The 26,502-nt window shown below is 48.4% G+C and overlaps 1 protein-coding gene across 4 annotated transcripts in view; it reads left to right on the top strand.

Moving 5' to 3' along the window:
• Positions 1–26,502, top strand: part of LOC106599523 (paired box protein Pax-3) — a 55,998-nt gene that overhangs the window by 11,592 nt on the left and 17,904 nt on the right. For 2 of the 4 annotated variants that reach the window (XM_045714627.1, XM_014190805.2), the window contains exons 5-7: positions 5,195–5,394; positions 6,112–6,277; positions 7,083–7,303. In XM_045714627.1, coding sequence (XP_045570583.1) covers positions 5,195–5,394; positions 6,112–6,277; positions 7,083–7,303 — 587 coding nt within the window. Of the gene's footprint in view, positions 1–5,194; positions 5,395–6,111; positions 6,278–7,079; positions 7,304–26,502 lie in introns of all 4 variants that reach the window. The other 2 variants (XM_014190806.2, XM_014190803.2) reach the window with 1 other exon arrangement.

Raw genomic sequence — 26,502 nt, 5'->3', positions numbered from 1 at the left:
CTATCCCTACTGTGGCACTCTGCCATCCTTATGCAATGTATCCTTTATCTACTGGCCTTGTCCTGCTTTGTTTAAATGTCTATTTTACTGGGTAATTCAACAGCAAAACCAATTTCCCCCTCAGGGATAATAATCTATCTTCCCATTGTGGTCAGAGACACAGCCAAACTGTTGAGTATTTTGTATTCTCAGCACCCTGGTGCTTTAGCTCCAGCGTAACATTTGATTTGGGTGTTGAAGTGAGGAGGTCGAGGCCTCCCTTTGTGTGTTTACTATCCTCTTCTCCTGTTTGCTGACGGGAATGTGTGGGAACTCTGTTGCTCCGGGTTCCTGCGCCTGCCAACCCCTCTCGTCTCGATCCTCCGCCACGTCGGAACGTGCTTGGTCTTCTCATACTCAAAAGCTGTTGTGGCGAGGGGATGTAGAGAGAGCATGAGTAACAAGAAACAGGGAAGTGAATTGATGGAAATAGACGTGATGTAAGGGACAGTTTTAAGAATGAACGGCACAGAGCAAGGGAGTAGAGAGCATCCCCAATTTATCTCCCTCCTGTCCTGCCATCCTGGTTCCCTCTATAGCACCCCTGAACCCCTGCCAACATACACTCTTCTCCAGGTGCATTCAGCTCCCCTCTCAGTTACCCCCCCTCTCTTAACCCCCCCACGCCTCCTCCACTCCCCGTGCCCCTCTGGGTGTAGGTGGAAGGTGGGATAGGGGGGCGCTCCCCTGCTGTGCCCCTCCACAGCCCCCAATGGCCCCTCTCTGGCCCTCTTTGTGCTCCCCCCCCTTGCTCCACCACCCCCCCTCGCCTCCCTCAGCTCCCCCAGCCCCCCACTCCCCTGCCGGGCAGGTGACAGGGCCCTGAATGCGGGCCTGGGCAGCCCTGATGGATCCTACAGATGGAGCGTGGAAATTGACCCAATAGAGCCCTGCCAGGCCTCTCCCCTCCGCCATACAAAGGAACCCAGGCCACATCACTCCTAAAGAGAGAGAAAGAGAGAAAAAAAAGGTCCGGAGGATGACAAAAGTAACACTGTCATTTGCCATTAACGGAGTGGCCGTGATGTAGTTTTCGTGGCAGTTACTAATAATAAAAACAGGGAGCGAGGAGAAAGAGAGCGAGTAAAAGAGGAATGCTCTACCTCCACCCTGCAGCTAACATGATACAGAGCCGCTGGGGAGCTTTATGAACTCTCCCTCTGTCATTCAGAGTCTCTCATTTTCAGCTCTAGCTCTCTCTCTCCTTCTTTTCTATCTCTTCTCTCCTTTAAATGGTAATGACTGTGAAGTTTGTTTAGTCTTTATCTTGTTTATCTCTTGATTAATCCCTTTCTTGTTTTGTGAATGATTTGACTAACAAGTCCAGTGGCTTTTGGGGCAGAATTTGAGATTAAGTGGTAGTATCCAAAATACTAGTTTTCTGAAAAAATCCTTCACTATACTTTTTTCAGTTTTCAGTTAAGTTCCATGCTGTGTTCCAAAGCCTCTCCTCATCATTGCTGCCAAAGTACCACAAACGTCCTAGCCAGACCAGTATTCGAAATCACGGCTGAAACTATCTGCCCTGATGGATATTTGCTCTTCACGTCCAACAACTCTCCCATGAGTCTCTCTGCTCTCAATGCTCTGTCCGGTACCCCTGGTCCGAATCTATTAAAGAGCTCTTCCCGGCGTCGGAATCTTGATTTTGGCGTTCCAGAGCCGGAGCAGAATTCCCAGAGCTAAAATCCCCGTGTAATGCCTGGACGGGCTTTCACTGGCAACCAGCACAAGCATTTCCTGCTCGGCTCCAGGGGCTGACGCTGAGGGGACTGGAGAGACGGGAGCCCAGCTCGCCTGTCTGCCTGGCTCTTTTTAATTAAACCTCCTAAATCTGGAGAGGAGAGGCGGAGGAGGAGGAGGAGGGGAGAGGAGGAGGAGGAGGGGAGAGGCGGAGGAGGAGGAGGGGAGGAGGAGGAGGAGGAGGGGGAAAGGAGAGGAGGAGGAGGGGAAAGGAGAGGAGGAGGAGGGGAAAGGAGAGGAGGAGGAGGGGGAAAGGAGAGGAGGAGGAGGGGAAGGAGAGGAGGGGGAGGGGAGAGGAGGAGGAGAGGAGAGGAGGAGGGGAAAGGAGAGGAGGAGGAGGGGAGAGGAGGAGGAGGGGAAAGGAGAGGAGGAGGGGAAAGGAGAGGAGGAGGGGAAAGGAGAGGAGGAGGAGGAGAGGAGGAGGAGGAGGGGAAAGGGGAGGAGGAGGAGGAGGGGAAAGGAGAGGAGGGGAGAGGAGGGGAAAGAGGAGAAGGGGAAAGGAGGGGAAAGGAGGGGAAAGGAGAGGAGGAGGAGGAGGGGAGAGGAGGAGGAGGAGGGGAAAGGAGAGGAGGAGGAGGGGAAAGGAGAGGAGGAGGAGGGGAAAGGAGAGGAGGAGAAAGGAGAGGAGGAGGGGAAAGGAGAGGAGGAGGAGGGGAGAGGAGGAGGAGGGGAAAGGAGAGGAGGAGGGGAAAGGAGAGGAGGAGGAGAGGAGAGGAGGAGGGGAAAGGAGGGGAGGAGGAGAGGAGGAGAGGGAGGAGGAGGGAGAGGAGGAGGGGAGGAGGAGGAGGAGGGGAAAGGAGAGGAGGAGGAGGAGGGGAAAGGGGAGGAGGAGGAGGAGAGGGGGAAAGGAGAGGAGGAGGGGAAAGGAGAGGAGGAGGGGAAAGGAGAGGAGGAGGGGAAAGGAGAGGAGGAGGAGGGGAGAGGAGGAGGAGGGGAGGAGGGGAGAGGAGGAGGAGGGGAAAGGAGAGGAGGAGGAGGAGGAGGGGAAAGGAGAGGAGGAGGAGGGGAAAGGAGAGGAGGAGGAGGAGGGGAAAGGAGAGGAGGAGGAGGAGGGGAAAGGAGAGGAGGAGAAAGGAGAGGAGGAGGGGAAAGGAGAGGAGGAGGAGGGGAGAGGAGGAGGAGGGGAAAGGAGAGGAGGAGGGGAAAGGAGAGGAGGAGGAGAGGAGAGGAGGAGGGGAAAGGAGAGGAGGAGGAGGGGAGAGGAGAGGAGGAGGGGAGGGGAAAGGAGAGGAGGAGGGGAGAGGAGGAGGAGGGGAAAGGAGAGGAGGAGGGGAAAGGGGAGGAGGAGGAGGGGAAAGGGGAGGAGGAGGAGGAGGAGGAGGGGAAAGGAGAGGAGGAGGAGGAGGGGAAAGGAGAGGAGGAGGAGGGGAAAGGAGAGGAGGAGGAGGAGGAGGGGAAAGGAGAGGAGGAGGAGGAGGGGAAAGGAGAGGAGGAGGAGGGGAAAGGAGAGGAGGAGAAAGGAGAGGAGGAGGGGAAAGGAGAGGAGGAGGAGGGGAGAGGAGGAGGAGGGGAAAGGAGAGGAGGAGGGGAAAGGAGAGGAGGAGGAGAGGAGAGGAGGAGGGGAAAGGAGAGGAGGAGGGGAAAGGAGAGGAGGAGGAGGGGAGAGGAGAGGAGGAGGGGAGGGGAAAGGAGAGGAGGAGGGGAGAGGAGGAGGAGGGGAAAGGAGAGGAGGAGGGGAAAGGGGAGGAGGAGGAGGGGAAAGGGGAGGAGGAGGAGGAGGAGGGGAAAGGAGAGGAGGAGGAGGAGGGGAAAGGAGAGGAGGAGGAGGGGAAAGGAGAGGAGGAGGGGGAGGAGGGGAAAGGAGAGGAGGAGGGGGAGGAGGGGAAAGGAGAGGAGGGGAAAGGAGAGGAGGAGGAGGAGGGGAAAGGAGAGGAGCAGGAGGAGGGGAAAGGAGAGGAGAGGAGAGGAGGGGAGAAGAGAAGAGAGGAGGGGAAACAAGAGGAGAGGTTACCTCCATTAACCATTCTCTCTCCACTTCTCTGTGTCCCTTTCCTCCTCTCTGATGCCTCAATGTGAGACATGCAGTGGAATTGATTTGGGAAATACTATCACCAGAATCTAACTTTATTTGCCTCAGATTTTAGGAGCACAGACTTGTGGCTCACATAGGTCCTATTTAAAGCTCTGTCCCAACTTCTGTCTGACTTCATGATTAGATGGTCTCAGGCAAGGAGCTCAAGGGAGTGGAGTTTAACCCTTTCTATCTGTAGCCATCTGCGTTGGAAACGCGTGAAATCAGAGGTCCTAGACACAGCAGATGCATGTGTGGGTGTGGGTGTGTATACATTTTGTGTGTGTGTGTGTCGAGGGCATTGCATACACGTAATGGCAGACAATGGGTGGCTGTCACGCTAGTTTGAGGAGCCTAATCATTATTTAATAGACGGCTAGCCTCCCCCCATGCACTGCTTTAGTTGTTCAGTCTCTCAGACTCAAGCCTTCATTCACCACTCTTCTGCTGAATTAGGCCTTAAAGGCCCTGTCTGTCTGTCTGTCTGTCTGTCTGTCTGTCTGTCTGTCTGTCTGTCTGTCTGTCTGTCTGTCTGTCTGTCTGTCTGTCTGTCTGTCTGTCTGTCTGTCTGTCTGTCCCTCTGTCTGTCCCTCTGTCTGTCCCTCTGTCTGTCCCTCTGTCTGTCCCTCTGTCTGTCCCTCTGTCTGTCCCTCTGTCTGTCCCTCTGTCTGTCCCTCTGTCTGTCCCTCTGTCTGTCCCTCTGTCTGTCCCTCTGTCTGTCCCTCTGTCTGTCCCTCTGTCTGTCCCTCTGTCCAGCAGCCCTTAACTGAGCAAACAGATTAAAGCCACAATCTGGGATAAATGTTTCATCCAAAATGGCAACCCTGTCACTTATGTTGGCAGATTAGGCAGCACCTGCCTGGTGATAGGCGCCTCTCTCCCTGCTTGTCTTCCTCTATAGAATGCTATCTCCACAGTGCGCCCAGCATGAATGAGACTAGAGGCGTAGGGATATCCTACTTTGCCCTACAGGGATACGACTCCTTTAATCCATGTTTAAGCAGACTACTGGTCACACTGGGCTCTCTTTTGATCACCTTATGATCCACTGGTGCTTGTGGGGAGTTAAAAAGGGGTGTTCAGGATATATTTAAAGTGATCTCTCCCTGTGAAAGCCATAAGCTCCTAGTCATAGTTGGGGGAGAACTAGATAAGTTATTCCCTGACAGGAGCTGCCCAGGAAAACTCTGGGCCTTAGTCATTATATTACATTGCAGGATTTATACTAAATCTTTGACACCTGTTGCTTCCGTGTGTCTCGCTAATAAAGGTGCAAGCGTTTACTTTACATTCCAAGTCTTCTGGCATTTTGTTGTTCTCTTCCATAAAAATAACAGCTTTCCTCATTTAGTTTTTCCAGACGGCCAATCAGAATAACCATTATGTGTTGCGTGTTTGCAGCCAGCCACTCAGACGAGGGTTCGGATGTGGACTCGGAGCCGGGCCTGCCACTGAAGAGGAAACAGCGTCGCAGTAGGACCACCTTTTCAGCCGAGCAGCTGGAAGAGCTGGAGAGAGCTTTTGAACGAACGCACTACCCAGATATATACACCAGAGAAGAGCTAGCTCAGAGGGCCAAACTCACAGAGGCCAGAGTACAGGTTAGTGAAGACCAATACACACACATAGGCAGGAATACACACACACACACACACACACACATTATGGAGGTCTTTTTCCACAGTCCCATACACCCCCTCCAGACATCAGTCACGAGACCTCTGTCCTGATTCAGCTGTACACACACACACACACACACACACACACCCTACTGTGTCTTCAGTTATGAGAGTTTCCTGTTTTGACCTCTTTTGTAAAAAATATTCATGAAAAGAAACTAAAATAGAAGCCTGAATTAGAAAGTCTTTATTAAGATAGATAAAGGGATTTCATTGGTTTATGTGCTTGATTTACACTAGTCTCTATGTAAACCCGTGACTGAGTTAGACAAGGAGGTGATGTCACTGTGGTTTCACTGGGCTCCAGATGTTCATACTGTATCTCTATGTCTGTTCTGCTTGAGGCTACAGCGCGCGCGCACACGCACACACACACACACACACACACACACACACACACACGCACACACACACACACACACACACACGCACACACACACACACACACGCACACGCACACACACAATGAATACTCTCACCTAGGCATGCCTATTCACACATGCACACACACACAAATACACACACATGCACCGAAGTGTTTAAATACACACACAATGAATACACGTTAGCATTCACACACACAGATTTTCTATTTTTCACAATAATTGATTCTCACATCTTTTATTTGATTTTTATTAGGTGTGGTTCAGCAACAGGAGAGCCAGGTGGAGGAAACAGGCAGGAGCCAATCAGCTGATGGCATTTAATCACCTGATCCCTGGCGGTTTCCCACCTTCGGCCATGTCGAGTTTGCAGCCCTATCAGCTGTCAGACAGCCCCTACCCTCCCACCTCCATATCACAAAGTGAGCACAACTTCACCTTCTATTTCTCTCTCAGATCTTGTTTTATACGTGCACACCAAAGCTCATCTACAAATCACATTTTACATTTTAGTCATTTAGCAGGAGCTATTGTCCAGAGTGGCACTTAAAGTTAGTGCATTCACGTAGGGGTGGGAGGGCCAAGAGACCAGAGGTGGCAGAACAGAGTGCTCGGGTTGGGGTGTAAGGTTTGAGCAGAGCCTGAAGGTAAGGAAGGACAGTTCCTCTTGCTGCTCCGTAGGAAAGTACCATGGTCTTGTAGTGGAAGTGTTATTTGTCACAGGCTTCGTTAACAACAGGTGTAGACTAAAAGTAAAATACTTACTTACGGGCCCTTCCCAACAATGCAGAGAGAATAAGTACACAATGAGTAACAATAACTTGGTTATATACACGGGGTACCAGTACCGAGTCGATGTGCAGGGGTATGTGGTAATTTAGATAGATATGTACATATAGGTAGGGATAAAGTCACTAGGCAACAGGATAGTTAATGAGCAGTAACAGCAGCGTATGTGATGAGACAAGAGTTAGTGCAAAAAGGGTTAATGCAGAAAGCCCGGGCAGCTATTTGGTTAACTATTTAGCAGTCTTATGGATTGGGGATAGAAGCTGTTCAGGGTCCTGTTGGTTCCAGTCTTGGTGCATCGCTACTGCTTGCCGTGCGGTAGCAGAGAGAACAGTCCATGACTTGATGTATTTGACTCAAAATGAATAGCCTAGCATTAATCCATTCCTCCTTTCTCTCTCTCTCTCTTTCCCTCTCTCCATCGTTCTCTCCCAGCAGTGTCAGAGCAGCCCAGTACGGTCCTCAGGCCTCAGCCCCTCCCCCCCACCTCGGTGCACCAGGGTGGGCTCGGCTCCTCAGCGGGGGCCCAGGACGGTAGTTCTGCCTACTGCCTGTCTTCTGGACGCCATGGCTTCTCCGGCTACTCGGAAAGCTTCGTGCCCCCGTCCGGCCACTCCAACTCAGTCAACCCCAGCATCAGCAATGGTCTCTCACCACAGGTCAGTTCACTGTTCAGTCCCGACTCTAGCTAATAGAATAATCCTATATGACATTTAGCAGCAGACTTTATTATCCAAAGAGACTTACATTTAGCAGCAGCGCACATAGAAGAGCTTGCCTATGTTCCGCTCTGCAACATGTGGATTCCATAGTTTCAATAAGACATTTAGTATAGGAATGGAAAAATCCTGTTTAGCGGTTGGTTCTAGATAACATTCAGAAGATGTATTTTCTCAGATGTTCTACAGATGTTTATCAAACTATCAGCAACATTTCAACAGCATGTCTTAAGCCTTTCAGTAGCATCTCAACAGTAAATCTCATCATTTTCAACAAGGTAGTCAAACATGTGACAAACTCAAAACCGGATGTTTGTCAACAATACATGATACTAAATAATTTCAGTTCAGTTCTCATTTGAATATGGACCGCTAGCATATGAATAGACATGAGACAATAAAAGATGGAGGGAGTGTGAGAGAGGAAGATGACACAAATGAAAACTGAAAAGACAATTATGGCCGATTACACAGTCATCAGCGTCCATGGCGGGTTCGGTACGCGGCGACGGGACCGTCCTAACAGGCGGAAAACAAGCTTTTTAACTGCCACAAAGGGTGGCCAGGCCCCACGCAATGCATGCTGGGTCCTCACCCCATGAGAGAGAGAGAGTTCTCAGGCCTCCATCAGTGTCCTGCTTAGTGGTGATAAAAACAAAGACTTCAGGCACATCTTCCTCTCTTTCTATGACAAGGGGAACCCTGTGGGTGGGTGTGTGTTTGCTTGTCATTTTCATCAGCAATGACAACCTGGTGATCTGTAAAACCATTTGGGAAATGGACGATAATTGACTACTTTAACTACTTGAACAGCATTGACCCAACCACATTGGTTCCTTCACAAGCTAGTGCTAACTAGCCACAAGCCACCCCTTGGTAACACTATTCCATGTGTGATTAGCTGTGAGTAGAGTAGACTTCACACACAGTAGATGCCTTCTTCTCTACTAGGAGGCCAAATCCATTAGATTACTTTTACTCTGCTTGGAGGCCAAAGGTGCTTCTCTCTCGTAGGTGTTTTCACCATCAGCCTCCCTGAGACAAACTGGGCTTTCCTTTAGCTTAGAGAGAGTGGCCATCTTAGCTTGCATAGGGAGACATGCACACATGTGCAAGCACACAGCAGTAGAGGTGTGTGGGTAAAATCACTGGGGAAGCCAAGCCAGGAAAAATAAGCCATATTACAACCTATGTGTATAATTGTGTTATTTGCTCTGTAACCTGTTAATTCATATGCCTTGACACTGTGATGTATAGGCCTAAATGCAGAGACAATAATAAGACACAGTGGCAGAATGAATTCAACCACACCTGTGTTTCATCACAAAGCTGGAGAGCAACATCTGTCCGGTGGAGTCCACAAAACATATTGCATGTAACAAACAGTTACATGACCTACTGCATGGTCAAGCAAGTTAATGTTTCTCACATTTTCGACCACTAAATAACTATTGATTTAGAACCACAGAGGTGTTACCACAAGACGCAAAGAAAACAGGAGCTGCCTCCACTATTCCAGCACCATTTCAACACAGTGACAACTAAAAGATACCAAAAAAGATGTAGTCCAATCAACGTAAGCTAAATATGACGGGGCTGTCCATGGTACTGATTTATGTGTGTGTGAGTGCGTGCGTGAGTGCATGATTGCAAGTAGAACAAACATGTTGACTCACCCTACTTGTAGAGAAATGCCAATGCCATCCTCCTGTCTTTCATGTTGCTGAAACGGTCCATGACTGTCATACAGTACAAGCTTTTAGTTTTTGTTGTCCTAGGCTACCTGACTAAAATTCTTGCTGCTAGCCTAACTTCCTTTCATGGGCAACAGTGAGCCAGCTAGTTAACGTTAGCCTACTACATCTAGCTACATATTGAATTTCCATCCTCTCAGACAAGGGGCACAATGTATGAATTTATGGTTGGATCCGAATCGCCGTTATAATCATTGACCAATACAGAGAATTAAGTAAAACCACAAGTCCAAATCCCTGTCTTCATCCTTGGCTATTTTAGGAATGGGTCAATTTTAGCTAGATAGCTAGCCATCGGAGGACAACAACACAACGAGATGCTCAATTACATTTTTTTTGTAAATTACGTTTGGCTTTTGGTGTGATGTGATTGGTGTGAAGCCAAATCCAAACTAGCTTCCCTGACTGCGTTACTTCTTCTTTTTATAAGAAACATTGTGTTGAATGTTCTAAACAGTTTGCATAGTCAACTTACACACAGCTCTGACACACACTTACCCCAGCAGACATGCCACCAGGGGTCTTTTCACAGTCCCCAAATACAGAACAAAGAGTACAGTATTATATAGAGCCATTATTGTATGGAACTCCCTTCCATCTCATATTGCTCAAATGAACAGCAAACCTAGTTTCAAAAACAGATAAAGCAACACCTCACGGCACAACGCCTCTCCCCTTTTTGACCTAGATAGTTTGTGTGTATGTATTGATATGTAGGCTACGTGTGTCATTTTTAAATTAATGTAGTTCTGTCCTTGAGATGTCTATTAACCTCTTACATCTAGACGTTCCGCTAGCGGAACACCTGCTCCAATATCCAATGATAGGCGTGGCGCGAATTACATATTCCTCAAAAATACAAAAACTTCAATTTTTCAAACATATGACTATTTCACAGCATTTTAAAGACATGACTCTCCTTTATCTAACCACACTGTCCGATTTCAAAAAGGCTTTACAGCGAAAGCAAAACATTAGATTATGTCAGCAGAGTACCAAGCCAGAAATAATCAGACACCCATTTTTCAAGCTAGCATATAATGTCACAAAAACCCAGAAGACAGCTAAATGCAGCACTAACCTTTGATGATCTTCATCAGATGACACACCTAGGACATTATGTTATACAATACATGCATGTTTTGTTCAATCAAGTTCATATTTATATCAAAAAACAGCTTTTTACATTAGCATGTGACGTTCAGAACTAGCATACCCCCCGCAAACTTCCAGAGGAATTTGCTAACAATTTACTAAATTACTCACGATAAACGTTCACAAAAAGCATAACAATTATTTTAAGAATTATAGATACAGAACTCCTCTATGCACTCGATATGTCTGATTTTAAAATAGCTTTTTGGTGAAAGCACATTTTGCAATAATCTAAGTACATAGCCCAGCCATCACGGGCTAGCTATTTAGACACCCAGCAAGTTTAGCACTCACCAATATCAGATTTACTATTATAAAAGTTTGATTACCTTTTGTTGTCTTCGTCAGAATGCACTCCCAGGACTGCTACTTCAATAACAAATGTTGGTTTGGTCCAAAATAATCCATCGTTATATCCAAATAGCGGCGTTTTGTTCGTGCGTCCCAGACACTATCCGAAATGGTAAATCAGGGTCACGCGCATGGCGCAATTCGTGACAAAAAAAATCTAAATATTCCATTACCGTACTTCAAAGCATGTCAACCGCTGTTTAATGTTCTGTGTTATCTCATGTTCTGTGTGGACCCCAGGAAGAGTAGCTGCTGCTTTTGCAACAGCTAATGGGGATCCTAGTAAAATACCAAATACATTTACATGACATTTTAGTCATTTAGCATACACTCTTATCCAGAGCGACTTACAGTAGTGAATGCATACATTTCATACATTTTTCCCCCCCGTACTGGTCCCCCGTGGGAATCGAACCCACAACCCTGGCATTGCAAACACCATGCTCTACCAACTGAGCCACACGGGGCCAAATACCCTTGACACTTTATTTTGGTGCGTCAGGATCATTCACAGTTGAGCTCACTCAGTTTAGCTCAATGCTGATTGGCTATTATTATAATTTTTTATTATTAAGGGAGGCCAAATGCTCGCTGGCTTCCCTTGCATTCAATGCTACGGGCAGCAACAATGTCATACCCTTTTTGACCAGACAGCATCAGATAGATGGGCTACATATAGAGTGAGAGGGGCGCTGTTTTGCTCACTCAGATGCTTTCTCTGGTGAGAGACATACAGTGAGGGGAAAAAAGTATTTGATCCCCTGCTGATTTTGTACGTTTTCCCACTGACAAATAAATGATCAGTCTATAATTTTAATGGTAGGTTTATTTGAACAGTGAGAGACAGAATAACAACAAAATTCAGAAAAACGCATGTCAAAAATGTTATAAATTGATTTGCATTTTAATGAGGGAAATAAGTATTTGACCCCCTCTCAATCAGAAAGATCTCTGGCTCCCAGGTGTCTTTTATACAGGTAACGAGCTGAGATTAGGAGCACACTCTTAAAGGCAGTGCTCCTAATCTCAGTTTGTTACCTGTATAAAAGACACCTGTCCACAGAAGCAATCAATCAATCAGATTCCAAACTCTCCACCATGGCCAAGACCAAAGAGCTCTCCAAGGATGTCAGGGACAAGATTGTAGACCTACACAAGGCTGGAATGGGCTACAAGACCATCGCCAAGCAGCTTGGTGAGAAGGTGACAACAGTTGGTGGGATTATTCGCAAATGGAAGAAACACAAAAGAACTGTCAATCTCCTTCGGCCTGGGGCTCCACGCAAGATCTCACCTCGTGGAGTTGCAATGATCATGAGAACGGTGAGGAATCAGCCCAGAACTACACGGGAGGATCTTGTTAATGATCTCAAGGCAGCTGGGACCATAGTCACCAAGAAAACAATTGGTAACACACTACGCCGTGAAGGACTGAAATCCTGCAGCGCCCGCAAGGTCCCCCTGCTCAAGAAAGCACATATACATGCCCGTCTGAAGTTTGCCAATGAACATCTGAATGATTCAGAGGACACTGGGTGAAAGTATTGTGGTCAGATGAGACCAAAATGGAGCTCTTTGGCATCAACTCAACTCGCCGTGTTAGGAGGAGGAGGAATGCTGCCTATGACCCTAAGAACACCATCCCCACCGTTAAACATGGAGGTGGAAACATTATGCTTTGGGGGTGTTTTTCTGCTAAGGGGACAGGACAACTTCACCGCATCAAAGGGACGATGGACGGGGCCATGTACCGTCAAATCTTGGGTGAGAACCTCCTTCCCTCAGCCCGGGCATTGAAAATGGGTCGTGGATGGGTATTCCAGCATGAAAATGACCCCAAACACACGGCCAAGGCAACAAAGGACTGGCTCAAGAAGAAGCACATTAACCTCTTGACGACCCCTTCGAGATAAAATCCCGTTAACGGGATTGGTTGGACAACAACCAGTGAGATAGCACGGCGCGAAATAAAAAAAATTATGATCTCAAAATTAAAATTCAAGTATTATACGGCATTTTAACCTCTTTCATCTAGACGTTTTAAAGACAAGACTCTCCTTTATCTAACCACACTGTCCGATTTCAAAAAGGCTTTACAGCGAAAGCAAAACATTAGATTATGTCAGCAGAGTACCCAGCCAGAAATAATCAGACACCCATTTTTCAAGCTAGCATATAATGTCACAAAAAACAAAACCACAGCTAAATGCAGCACTAACCTTTGATGATCTTCATCAGATGACAACCCTAGGACATTATGTTATACAATACATGCATGGTTTGTTCAATCAAGTTCATATTTATATCAAAAACCAGCTTTTTACATTAGCATGTGACGTTCAGAACTAGCATTCCCAACGAACACTTCCGGTGAATTTACTAAATTACTCACGATAAACGTTCACAAAAAACATAACAATTATTTTAAGAATTATAGATACAGAACTCCTTTGTGCAATCGAAGTGTCCGATTTTTAAATAGCTTTTCGGTGAAAGCACATTTTGCATTATTCTGAGTACATAGCCCGGCATCACAGGGCTAGCTATTTAGACACCCAGCAAGTTTAGCCTTCACCAAACTCCGATTTACTATTAGAAAAGTTTGATTACCTTTGGTGTTCTTTGTCAGAATGCACTCCCAGGACTGCTACTTCAATAACAAATGTTGGTTTGGTTCAAAATAATCCATAGCTATATCCAAATAGCGGCGTTTTGTTCGTGCGTTCAAGACACTATCCGAAGTGTAAATAAGGGTCACGCGAACGATACATTTCGTGACAAAAAAAATCTAAATATTCCATTACCGTACTTCGAAGCATGTCAACCGCTGTTTAAAATCTATTTTTATGCAATTTTCCTCGTAAAAAAGCGATAATATTCCGACCGGGAGTGGAGTCGACTCGTGCACGAGCCTGAGTCTCATAGTACTGTGACTGGCCACTATCCAAGCGTGCTAATGTTTTTCAGCCAGAGCCTGCAAAGCCACGATTCAGCTTTTTGCCGCCTTCTGAGAGCCCATGGGAGCCGTAGGAAGTGTCACGTAACAGCAGAGATCCCTTGTATTGGATAGAGATAATCAAGAAGCTCAAGAAATGGTCAGACAGGGTACAGAATCTTCTCAGGTTTTGGCCTGCCAAATGAGTTCTGTTATACTCACAGACACCATTCAAACAGTTTTAGAAACTTTGGAGTAATAATTATATGCATATTCTAGTTTCTGGGCAGGAGTAATAATCAGATTAAATCGGGTACGTTTTTTATCCGGACGTGAAAATACTGCCCCCTAGCCATAACAGGTTAAAGATACTCTAAAGGCTTTACGGTGAAAGCAAAACATTAGATTATTTTAGCATGGCACCTTAGCGAGGGAAAAAAAAAGCAATTTTCCAAGCACGGGTAGCCGTCACAAAACCAGATATACAGCTAAAATTAAGCACTAACCTTTGACAATCTTCATCAGATGACACTCCTAGGACATCATGTTAGACAATACATGCATTTTTTGTTCGATCAAGTTCATATTTATATCCAAAAACCCAATTTTTACATTGGCGCGTAACGTTCAGAAAATGTTTTCTCCCCATAACACCGGTGAATAGGCACATTCATTTACAGAAGAACTCATAAACGTTGACAAAATTTATAACAATTATTTAAAGAATTAGAGATAATCTACTCCTTTATGCAACCACTTTGTCAGATTTCAAAATAACTTTACGGAAAAAGCACATTGTTCAATATTCTGAGTACAGAACTTAGCCTTCAATGCTAAGCTATACAGTTAGCCTACAACCACGGCATCGACAAATCTCTAAAAATATGTTCGAAATATTTTCTTACCTTTGCTGATCTTCGGCGGAATGCACTCAGAAGGGTCCCACTTCCACAAGAAATGTTCATTTGTTCTGCAAAGTCCATCATTTATGTCCAAATATGTCAGTTTTGTTGACCCATCCAGAACACTTTACAATGCCATGTGGCGTGGACGCAAATCCATAGACGAAATGTTCAAAGTTCCATTACCGTTTGTAGAAACACGTCAAACGATGTTTACAATCAATCCTTTAGGGTATTTTTTAACGTAAAATTGTGATAATTTTACAACCAGGCAATAGGTATTCAACCCAGAAGAAAAATAACGAACAGCGAAGTCACGTGCATGCGCATCACGAGACACCTGTCCTCAGACTGGCCACTGATTGACTGAGCCATAATTTTCTGCCCGGTGACGGATGAAACCAGTTCCTAAATATTGTTGACAGCCAATGGAAGAGTTAGGAGGTGCAACGTAAATCCTATGTCACTGTAGTTTTTCAAGGGATTCAAAAGAAAAACTACATTTCTAATTTCTCCCACTTCCTGATTCAATTTTTCTCAGGTTTTTGCCTGCCATATGAGTTCTGTTATACTCACAGACACCATTCAAACAGTTTTTGAAACTTCAGGTGTTTTCTATCCAAATCTAATAATAATATGCATATTCTATTTTCTGGGCCAGAGTAGTAACCTGTTTAAATTGGGTACGTTTTTCATCCGGCCGTGAAAATACTGCCCCCTAGCCCCAAGAGGTTTTAAGGTCCTGGAGTGGCCTAGCCAGTCTCCAGACCTTAATCCCATAGAAAATCTGTGGAGGGAGCTGAAGGTTCGAGTTGCCAAACGTCAGCCTCGAAACCTTAATGACTTGGCGAAGATCTGCAAAGAGGAGTGGGACAAAATCCCTCCTGAGATGTGTGCAAACCTGGTGGCCAACTACAAGAAAAGTCATGTTTTGCAGAGGGGTCAAATACTTATTTCCCTCATTAAAATGCAAATCATTTTATAACATTCTTGACAAGCGTTTTTCTGGATTTTTTTTGTTGTTATTCTGTTTCTCACTGTTCAAATAAACCTACCATTTAAAATTATAGTATGATCATTTCTTTGTCAGTGGGCAAACGTACAAAATCAGCAAGGGATCAAATACTTTTTTCCCCTCACTGTATAGCCTTTTGCGAATTGAAGGAAAATTATGAAACAGAGTGACGAAAGATACAAAATAATGTATTTTTTTCTTAGTAATTATTTTGGGGAAGCCTGGCTTCCCTTGGCATCCATGAATACAAGCCACTGGCACACACACACACACACACACACACACACACACACACACACACACACACTCTCACACACACACTCACACACACACACACACACACACACACACACACACACACTCTCACACACTCTCACACACACACTCTCACACACACACTCTCTCACACACACTCACACTCACACTCTCACGTCGGGAATGTTTGTTTCCATATGGAATTGCAATCATGGAACGTTCCAGTGTGCTAATTGATTGCAATGAAGGAATCTATCCCTTAGTAATGTGGTGTGTAATTTATGCAAATTACTCACTTTGTTTACTAATTTGTTTTAATGTATTCATCTGCAAATTTGGATTTATACTGGAATATGCTCATTTGCATTTCAGACTGGATGGCATTTATGTGAGGATTGTAAATGAATACGAGATGGAATGTAAATGAATACGAGATGGAATGTAAATGAATACGAGATGGAATGTAAATGAATACGAGAGAGGGAATGTAAATGAATACGAGAGATGGAATGTAAATGAATACGAGAGAGGGAATGTAAATGAATACGAGAGAGGGAATGTAAATGAATACGAGAGAGGGAATGTAAATGAATACGAGAGAGGGAATGTAAATGAATACGAGAGAGGGAATGTAAATGAATACGAGAGAGGGAATGTAAATGAATACGAGAGAGGGAATGTAAATGAATACGAGAGAGGGAATGTAAATGAATACGAGAGAGGGAATGTAAATTAATATCTTTTTTGACATTAGCAGTGAGTGGATGAAAACCTCTAAAACTTTACAATTAGACATACCAACAAAGCTATGTAAACTCTGTAGTCCTGACACAGCAAAGCCTCAATACTGTGGATTGTTCCAGTTTATTCTTCTTTTGAGTTATCTGATCGTTTATCAGTGCTGAATGGTATTTCTTGGTGGTATTGGGAGTTATTTGGGCTTCAGGTAGTGAAAAATCAGTTCCTGTGGTGTTTTTCTGTAGCTCTGTGAATGTTACACTTTGTTTATAGGGTGTTTTAACAGTAGTGTATGAATATGTCGCCACTGAGTTAGTCCTATGCTATGACTAGTTCGGCCTATGCCCTGAGTGGTAGTGCTTGGGTTGGTAGTAAAACATAAAGGCTTAGGGAACTATATGACCATTCTAGCCTAGCCCAGTGTACTGTGGGCTAGATCCCTGTCGCATGGGGTCTCAGGCGTCTGGCTAGCTGATCCGTTGCATACCAGTGGAATCCTTTCTCACCAGCGCAGCGAGCGGTCAGGCTTTGCACAGCGTTGAGGCTTAATCCCCGGAACCACCGAAAAACAGAGACCCCGCCGGGGCTTCAATCACAGAGCAGAGGAGCTGGAGAAATACATACACAGTCTGACACACACACACACAAACAGGCTTTTCTGATCAGGTTGCCTTATCAAAGGGATTGTACACAGTTATCATCCCTCTAATACTTTATCTAATCTCAACTCTGAGGACATATGTGTTAAATACTCAGCAGCAGAACATCCACATGTAATTCACATCTATACGGTATCATCTTTATTATGTAACCTTTATTTAACTAGACAAGTCAGTTAAGAACAAATTCTTATCTACAATGACGGCCTACCCTGGCCAAACCTGGACGACGCTGGGCCAATTGTGCGCCGCCCTATGGGACTCCCAATCACAGCCGGATGTGATACAGCCTGGATTCAAACCAGGGTCTGTAGTGACACCTCTTGCACTGAGATGCAGTGTCTTAGACCGCTGCGTCACTCAGGAGCCCAAAAGCTGTGTGAACATGTCCACATTTTGGCTTTCCAGAAAAAAAACCTTCCTGTATACTTTCTCACCCTCAACACACACACACGCACGCACGCGCACACACACACGCTGTGAGATGAATAGGGTGTGTTGACCTCCATATGTTTCCCATTTGTAGTCAGTCACACATGAGCATGTTCCTCATACGCATTAGGTTAGATTCCTCTGACAGCGCTCCTGTAAATTACATACCCTTAGACAGATAGTGTGTGGCTGTCTGGCCTTTTGTGTGTGGACATGTTTAACTATAGAATAGTAAAACAAAATTGGGGGACCAACTGAGGACATTTTGTTGGTCCCTACAAGGTTAAATGCTACTTCTAGAGGTATAGGTTAGGGTTAGGGTTAGGTTTAGGGTTAAGGTTAGGTTTTCGAGTTAAGGTTAGGGTTAGGGAAATAGGATTTTGAATGGGACTGAATTGTGTGTCCCCACAAAGTTAGTTGTGTATGTGTGTGTGTGGCTGCCAGGTGGGGAAGCAACACGATTATCCTTCAATCATTCACCATTAGTTCAGCATGCCTCTTTTTTAAACTGTCTCTTTTTTTCTCACAGTATTCTCTCTCTCTCTCTCTCTCTCTCTCTCGATCTGTCACTTTCATTCTCTTCTGTCTCCCTTTGTCTTTCACACTCCTGCCTATCTCTCTCTTCTCTCTTCTCTCTCTTCTCTCTCTCTTCTCTCTTCTCTCTCTTCTCTCTCTTCTCTCCCTCTTCTCTCTCCTCTCCTATCTCTCTCCTCTCTCTTCTCTCTCTCCTATCTCTCTTCTCTTCTCTCCTTTCCTATCTCGTCTCTCTCAGCTATCTCCATTTTCTCTTCTTTCTCTTCTCTCCTCTGTCTTCTGTCTCTCTTCTCTCCTATCTCCTCTCTCTCTCCTATCTCTCTCCTCTCCTATCTCGTCTCTCTCTGCTATCTCCTTTTTCTCTTTCTTCTCTCCTCTCTCTCCTATCTCTCTTCTCTGTCTTCTCTCTCATCTCTCTTCTGTCTCCTATCTCATCTCTCCCTTATCTCTCCCCCTATCTTCTCTCCTCTCTTCTCTTCTCTCCTCTCTTCTCTCCTCTCTTCTCTTCTCTCTCCTCTCTTATCTCCCCTCTCTCCCCTCTCCGCTTTCTCTTCTCTCCTCTTCTCTCTTCTCTTCTCTCCTCTCCTCTTATCTCTTCTCTTCTCCTCTCTTCTATCTCTTCTATCTCTTCTCTCTCTTCTCTCTGTCTTCTCTCTTATCTCTGTCTTGTCTCTCTCTTATCTCCCCTCTCCTCTTTCTCTTCTCTCCTCTCCTCTTCTCTCCTCTCCTCTTCTCTCCTCTCTTCTTCTCTTCTCTTCTCTTCTCTTCTCTTCTCTCCTCCTTCTCTTCTCTTCTCTTCTCTCCTCTTTCTCTTCTCTCCTCTCTCTCTTCTCTCTTCTCTCCTCTCTCCTCTCTTCTCTTCTCTTCTCTCCTCTTCTCTTCTCCTCTTCTCTCCTCTCTTCTCTCTCTGCTATCTCTTCTCTCTCCTCTCTCCCTTATCCTCTCTTATCTCCCCTCTCTTATCTCCCCTCTCTTACCTCCCCTCTCTTACCTCCCCTCTCTTCTCTCTTCTCTTCTCTCATCTCTTCTATCTCTTCTCTCTCTTCTCTGCTATCTCCTCTCTCCTATCTCTCTCTCCCTCTTCTCTCTCTCTTCTCTCTCCTATCGCTGTCTTCTCTCTCTCTCTCTCTCTCTCCCTTATCTTCTATCTCTCTTCTCTTCTCTCTCTCTCATATCTCTCTAACGGTCGCTTTCACTCCACCTATTTTTCCCCTCGTTTTGACGACACCTCTTCTCACGCGAACTCTCATGCAGCTGTTCACGATGTATCACCAAGGAGACCTCTTAACCCTTGACATCAGAAACAAAAAGTGCCACGCACACACACACATACACACACGCTTATTGGAAATGTGTTAAAGAATCATACTCCTTTTTCCCACGTACCCTGTGGCCTCTCCTTGTTGGCCCCACAAGGACACGGTGAATTTGGGCATCAAATGAGAAAGCTGGAGAGGGAGGAAGGGAGAAGAGAGAGAGAGAGGGGTGGGGGTGGGGTGAAAGGGAGAGAAAGAGGAATGGGTTATTCACGTCTGTTTTTCTCCTTTACTATACTGTCCAAACACACAAAAGGTCATTCATAAAAGTATACCACACTGTTTTATCTAGTACACACTGAAGACAAAAAGTTATTTACCATAGGTTTTGTATAGGTTTTGTATATGTTTATGTCATTTTTATGTTTCATGGTAGGCCTACTGTAAATTGAACATAGTAATTAGGCTCCATGAACAACCTTTTCAATTCTATAGGATACAGCAAAAATTGCACAGAGTCATTCTTGGGGGAAAAGGCTAGCTAGCACGAAATAGGAACGGAACTGTGCGGTCCCTAAATGACGCAGGCTCCCCTGTCCGTCCGTCAGTTAGGAAACGATGTAACAAGAACCATGTGTCTGGGTGAACACAGTATAATGTGTCTCTCATGGTCACAACCAGGAGAGGAGAGGAGAGGATGACAGGATGACAGGAGAGAGGATGACAGGAGAGAGGATGACAGGAGGAGAGGAGAGAGGATGACAGGAGAGGATGACAGGATGACAGGAGGACAGGAGAGAGGATGACAGGAGGAGAGGAGAGAGGATGACAGGAGAGGAGAGAGGGAGGAATAGGGAGGGGAGAGGTTATTATGCCTGCTAACTACTTGATTTACATTACACCAAGTTACTTAGTCATGATCAGTAGGAAATAAGAATCAATAGGTATGGTTTGGTTAGTAAATGAAGAGTAGGTATAAATGTTAACCAATTTTCAACCTCATTCATTATCTCAAGCACCAAACCAGTGTCTACATATGTGAAAATGGGTTGTTTCTATGATCTGTGGTTAAAAAGATAAGAAAGGCTTCTCTGTGACATGATTGGGTAGGATTAAAAGTTACAAAATTAATCATCTATGAGGTTGAAAAGTGGCAGAGTTGCCTCATAAAGTCTCATAAAAGCATGATTTTTATATCATTTATGGCTTTGTTTATGGGAAGTCGGATGTATGTATATTTCTATACATTTTCCTTGTGTTACATACAGGACTGCATTCAAAGAATGTCAGAAATTCAATACGTCCTAAAAAATATATTCCTGGAAAATGTATCTAAAGCTTCAAGAGACTGACATGTTTCTGATGTGAACTGACAGAATTTATTTTAGGCCCAGTGGGGTTTAGTAACACAACTTTCCTACTGTAGTAAATTCACCACCAGTCAATTCCTGTTGTTCTTCATCTTGAACTCTCCTCTTGTCTTCACTGACACAGCCACTCCAATCTGTACAGTGTGACTGTATATACCCTAACTGGTGATATGAGAGCTCAAGTTGAATTTTCACGCACGCTTACTGTATGTCCTAGTTACATCTATGCATGATCTATGCAAAAGTATGTGTAACGTGTAAAGAAGTTACTTGTTACGTGTGCATTTGTAACTCGATAAAGCCATATAAGGGCTGTATTTATGTGCTAATTTATGCATAATCTGTATGAGACAAAGTATTATTTTATTTACTTCTATTTTTATTCTTTTCTTTTAAAAAATGATATTCTACCACATTCTACTCAACCCTACTCTACTTATTCTACTCACTCTACTCTACTTACTCTACTCACTCTACTCACTCTACTCACCCTAATCTACTCTACTCACTCTACTCTACTCACCCTACTCTACTCTACTCACTCTACTCACCCTACTCTACTCTACTCACTCTACTCTGCTCTACTCTACTCACCCCACCTCACCCCACTCTACTCCCACTCACCCCCACTCTACTCCCACTCTGCTCTCACTCTCCCACCACCCCACTCACCCTACTCACCTTACTCTACCTCTACTCACCCTACTGCACTCTCACTCACCCCTACTCTACCCCACCCCACCCTACTCTACTCACCCCTACTCCCACTCACCCTACTCTACTCTACCCCACCCACCCTACTCTACCTACTCCCACACCACACCACCCTACTCACCCTACCTCTACTCACCCCTCACTCTACTCCACCACCCCACTTCACCCCTACTCTACTCACCCCACTCACCCCACTCTACCCCCACTCACCCCTACCTCTACTCTACACCACACCACCCTACCATACCCTCACCACCCCACTCTACTCTACTCACCCTACTCTACTCACCCCTACTCTACTCTACTCACCCTACTCCTACTCACCCCACTCTACTCCCACCACCCCACTCACCCCTACTTTACTCACCCCTACTCTACCTCACACCACACTCACCCTACTATACCCCACTCTACTCCACTCTACTCACCCCACTCTACTCCACCCTACTCTCACTCACCCTACTCTACTCTCACTCACCTCCCACCCCACTCACTCTACTCACCCTACTCTACCTCTACTCACCACCCCACTCTACTCTCCCACCCCACCCCACTCTACTCCACTCACCCCACTCCACCTCCACTCTACCTCCACTCTACTCACCCTACTCTACCCCACCACCCTACTCCACCCACCCCCACCTCACCTCCACCCCACCCACCCCCCACCCCACCCACCCCACTCCACCTCCCACCCACCCCCCACCCTCACTCTACTCTTCTCACCCCACTCACTCTACCTCTACTCACCCCACCTACCTCACTCTACTCACCCCCACTCTACTCACTCACCTCACTCACCCCACCCCTACCTCTACTCTACACCACACCCACCCTACCTAATCTACTGTACCCACTCTACCTCCACTCACCCCACTCTACTCTACTCACCACCCTACTCTACCACCTCACTCTACTCCACCCCCACCCCTACTCTACACCACACTACCCTACTCTACTCTACCTACTCACCCCACTCTACCTCACTCCACCCTACTCTACTCTACTCACCCCACTCTACCCCACTCTACTCACCCTACTCTACCTCTACCCACCCCACTCACCCTACTTTACTCACCCCACCCCACTCCACACCACACCACCCCACTACACCCCACTCTACCTCTACTCACCCTACCCCACTCACCCCACCCCCCCACTCACCCACTCTACCCACCCCTACTCTACCCCACTCACTCTACCTCTACTCACCCTACTCTACTCCCACTCACCCCACCCCACCCCACTCCACCCACCCACCCCACTGTACCCCACCCACCCCACCCCACCCACCCCACTGCACCCCACCACCCCACCCCACCACCCCACTCTACTCACCCACCCTACTCTACCCTTCTCACCCTACTCTACTCACCTCTCCTCTCACCCCACTCCACCCCACTCTACCCCCACCACCCCACTCTACTCTTCCCCACCCTACCTACCCCACCTCACCCTACTCTACTCCACCACCCCACCCCACTGCACCCACCCTACCTCCACTCACCCCTACTCTACCTCTACTCACTCCCACCTCACCCCACCTCCACCCCACCACCTACCCCACTCCACCCACCCCACCCCACCTCCACCACCACCCCACTCCACCCCACCCACCCCACTCTACCCCACCACCCCACACTCACCCCACTCCACCCCACTCACCTCCCCCACCCCACTCCACACCACTCTACCACCCACTTACCTCTACTCTACTTCACCCTACTCTACCCACTCACTCTACCACCCACCCGCCCACTCTCACCAACCCACTCTACTCTTCCCTCACCCCACTCTGCTCTCCACCCTACCCTACTCACCCCACCCACTCCCACCCACCCCACCCCTACTCCACCCCACACCCACCCCCTACCTACCCCACCCACCCCCACCTACCCACTCTACTCACCCACCTCTACCCACCCTACTCCACCTACCCGCCTCTACTCCCACTCACCCCACTCTACCTCCCCCCACTCTACCTACTCACCCCACTCACCCCACTCCACCCCACCCACCCCACTCCACCTCTACCCCACCACCCCACTCCACCCTACCCCACCACCCCACCCCACTCCACCCACACCACACCACCCCACTCACACCCTACTGTACCCTCCACTCTACTCACCCCACTCCCACCCTCCTCACCCCACCTCCACTCCACCCTACCCCCACCCACCTACCCCACTCACCCACCCCACCCCACTCTACCCACCTCCACCCCACCCACCCTACTCCCCCACCCCACCTCCACTCCACCACCCCACTCTACCCACCCCCGCTCCCCCCACCACCCCACCTCCACTCCACCCCACCCTACCCCACCACCCCCACTCTACCTCCACCCTCCACCCACCCCGCCCCACTCTACCCCACTCCACTCCCACCACCCACCCCACCTCCTCACCCCCCCCTACTCTACTCCACTCACCCCACTCTACTCTCCCCACCCCCACCCCACCCCACCCCACCTCACCCTACTCTACCCACCCCACCCCACCCCACTCCACCCCACCCACCCCACCCACCCCACTCCACCCCACCACCCCCACCCCACTCCCCCACCCCACCCCACCCACCACCCACTCCACCACCCTACTCTCACCCCACCACCCCACCTACCCCTACTCCACTCCACCCTACTCTACTCCACCCACCCCACTCCACCCCCACCTACCTCACTCTACCCACTCTACTCTACCCCACCTCCCACTCTACCTCCCCCACTCTACTCACCCACTCTACCTCACCCCACCCCACTCCCACCCCACCACCCCACTCTCACCACCCTACTCTACCCTACTCACCCCTACTCTGCTCACCCACTCCCACCTACTCCACTCACCCTACTCACCCCACCTCACTCTACTCCACCTACCCTACTCCCACCCCACTCTACTCCACCCTACCCTCTCACTCCACCCCACCTACCCCACTCTACCCACCCCACTCCACCCCACTCTCACTCCCACCCCACTCTACCCCTACCTCACTCCACTCTACTCACCCCACCCCACCCACTCTACCTCACTCTACCCACCCCACTCTACCTCCACCACCCCACTCTCCCCACCCCACCTCCTACTCTACCCCACTCTACCTACTCACCCCACCCACCTCACTCCACCCTACCCCACCCTACTCACTCTACCCTACTCCCACCCCACTCCTCACCTACCTACCTCACCCTACCCCACTCCCGCCCACCTCCACCCTCAACCCACTCTACCTCTACTCACCCTACCTGCCCCACCCCACTCCCACCACTCCACTCCCACCCCACTCACCCCTACTCTACTCACCCTACTCTACCCACTCACCTACCCCACTCTACTCCACCCCTACTCTACCCTACTCTACCCCACCCCACTCTACTCCCACCCCACCACTCTACCTCACCCCACTCTACTCCACCCACCCACTCTACTCTCCCACCCCACTCTACTCCACCCTACTCCCACTCACCCCACTCTACTCTACTCACCCTACTCTACTCTACTCTACTCACCCCACTCTACTCTACTCTACCACCCCACCCCACTCTCACCCCTACACCACACCACCCCACTACTCACCCTACTCTACTCCACCCTACTCACCCTACCTACTCCTACTCCCACCCCCACTCTACCACCCCACCCCACTCACTCCCACCCCACTCTACCTCTCACTCCACCCCACCTCTACTCCACTCTACTCACCCCACCCTACCTCTACTCCACCACCCCACTCACCCCACCTCACTCCACCTCACCACCCTACTGCACCTCCACTCCACCCTACCTCTACTCACCCTACTCTACTCCCACCACCCTACTCTACTCTACTCGCCCACTCTACTCCACTCCCACCACCCCACCCTACTCTACCACCCTACCTCTACTCTTCCTCACCCTACTCTACTCCCACTCCACCCCACTCTACCCTCACTCACCCTACTCTACCCCACTCCACCCTACCCCACCCCACTCCACCCCACCCTACCCTACTCACCCCACCTCCACTCACCCTCCCACCTCTACTCCACCCCACCCTCCACCTCCACCCCACTCCACCCACCCTACTCTACTCACCCACCCCACTCTACTCTCACCCCACCCCACTCTACCCCACTCACCCACTCCCACCACCCTACTCCACACCCACCTACTCCACCTACCCTCACTCCACCTACTCTACTCTACCCCACCCACTCCACCCCACCTACTCTACTCACTCCACCACCCCTACTCCACCACCCCACTCTCACTCACCGCTCACTCCCACTCAACCCACTCTACTCTTCTCACCCCCTACTCTGCTCACCTCACCACCCTACTCTGCTCTCACTCTACCCACCCCACCTCTACTCCCACCCCACTCCCACTCTACTCACCCCACCTACCCCACCTCCACCCTACCCCACTCACCCCACTCCACCTCACCCTCACTCCACCCACCTACTCTACCTCTACCTCACTCTACCTCACCCTACTCTACTCCTACCTCCCACCTCACCCACCCCACCTCACTCTACTCACCCTACTCTACCTCACCACCCCCACCTCACTCCACCACCTACTCCACCTCCACTCTACCCCACTCTACTCTACTCCCACCCACCCCACTCTACTCTACCCTCACCCACCCCACTCTACTCTACTCCCCACCTACTCACCCCACTCCCCCACTCCACTCCACTCACCCCACCTACTCACCCCACCCACCCCCACCCACTCCACCCCACTCCACCTCCACACCCCACCCACCCCCACTCCACCCACCTACCCCACCCTACCTCTACTCACCCTACTCTACTCTACTCACCCTACTCTACCACCCCACTCCACCACCCCCACCCTACTCTACCTCCACCACTCCCTCCACCCTACTCTACCTACTCACCCTACTCACCCCTACTCACCCTACTCACCCTACTCCACTCACCCCACTCTACCCTCACCCCACCCACCCCTACTCACTCCCACCCCCCCACCCCCCCACTCTACTCACCCCACTCCACCCACTCTACTCACCCTCACTCTACCTCCCTACCCACCCACCCACTCTACCCACCACCCCACCTA

The sequence above is a fragment of the Salmo salar genome, chromosome ssa03, assembly GCF_905237065.1.
Source record: "Salmo salar chromosome ssa03, Ssal_v3.1, whole genome shotgun sequence".
NCBI lineage: Eukaryota > Metazoa > Chordata > Actinopteri > Salmoniformes > Salmonidae > Salmo > Salmo salar.
The sequence above is the reverse complement of the archived record's forward strand: the minus strand, read 5'-3'. Positions and strand labels throughout refer to the sequence as shown.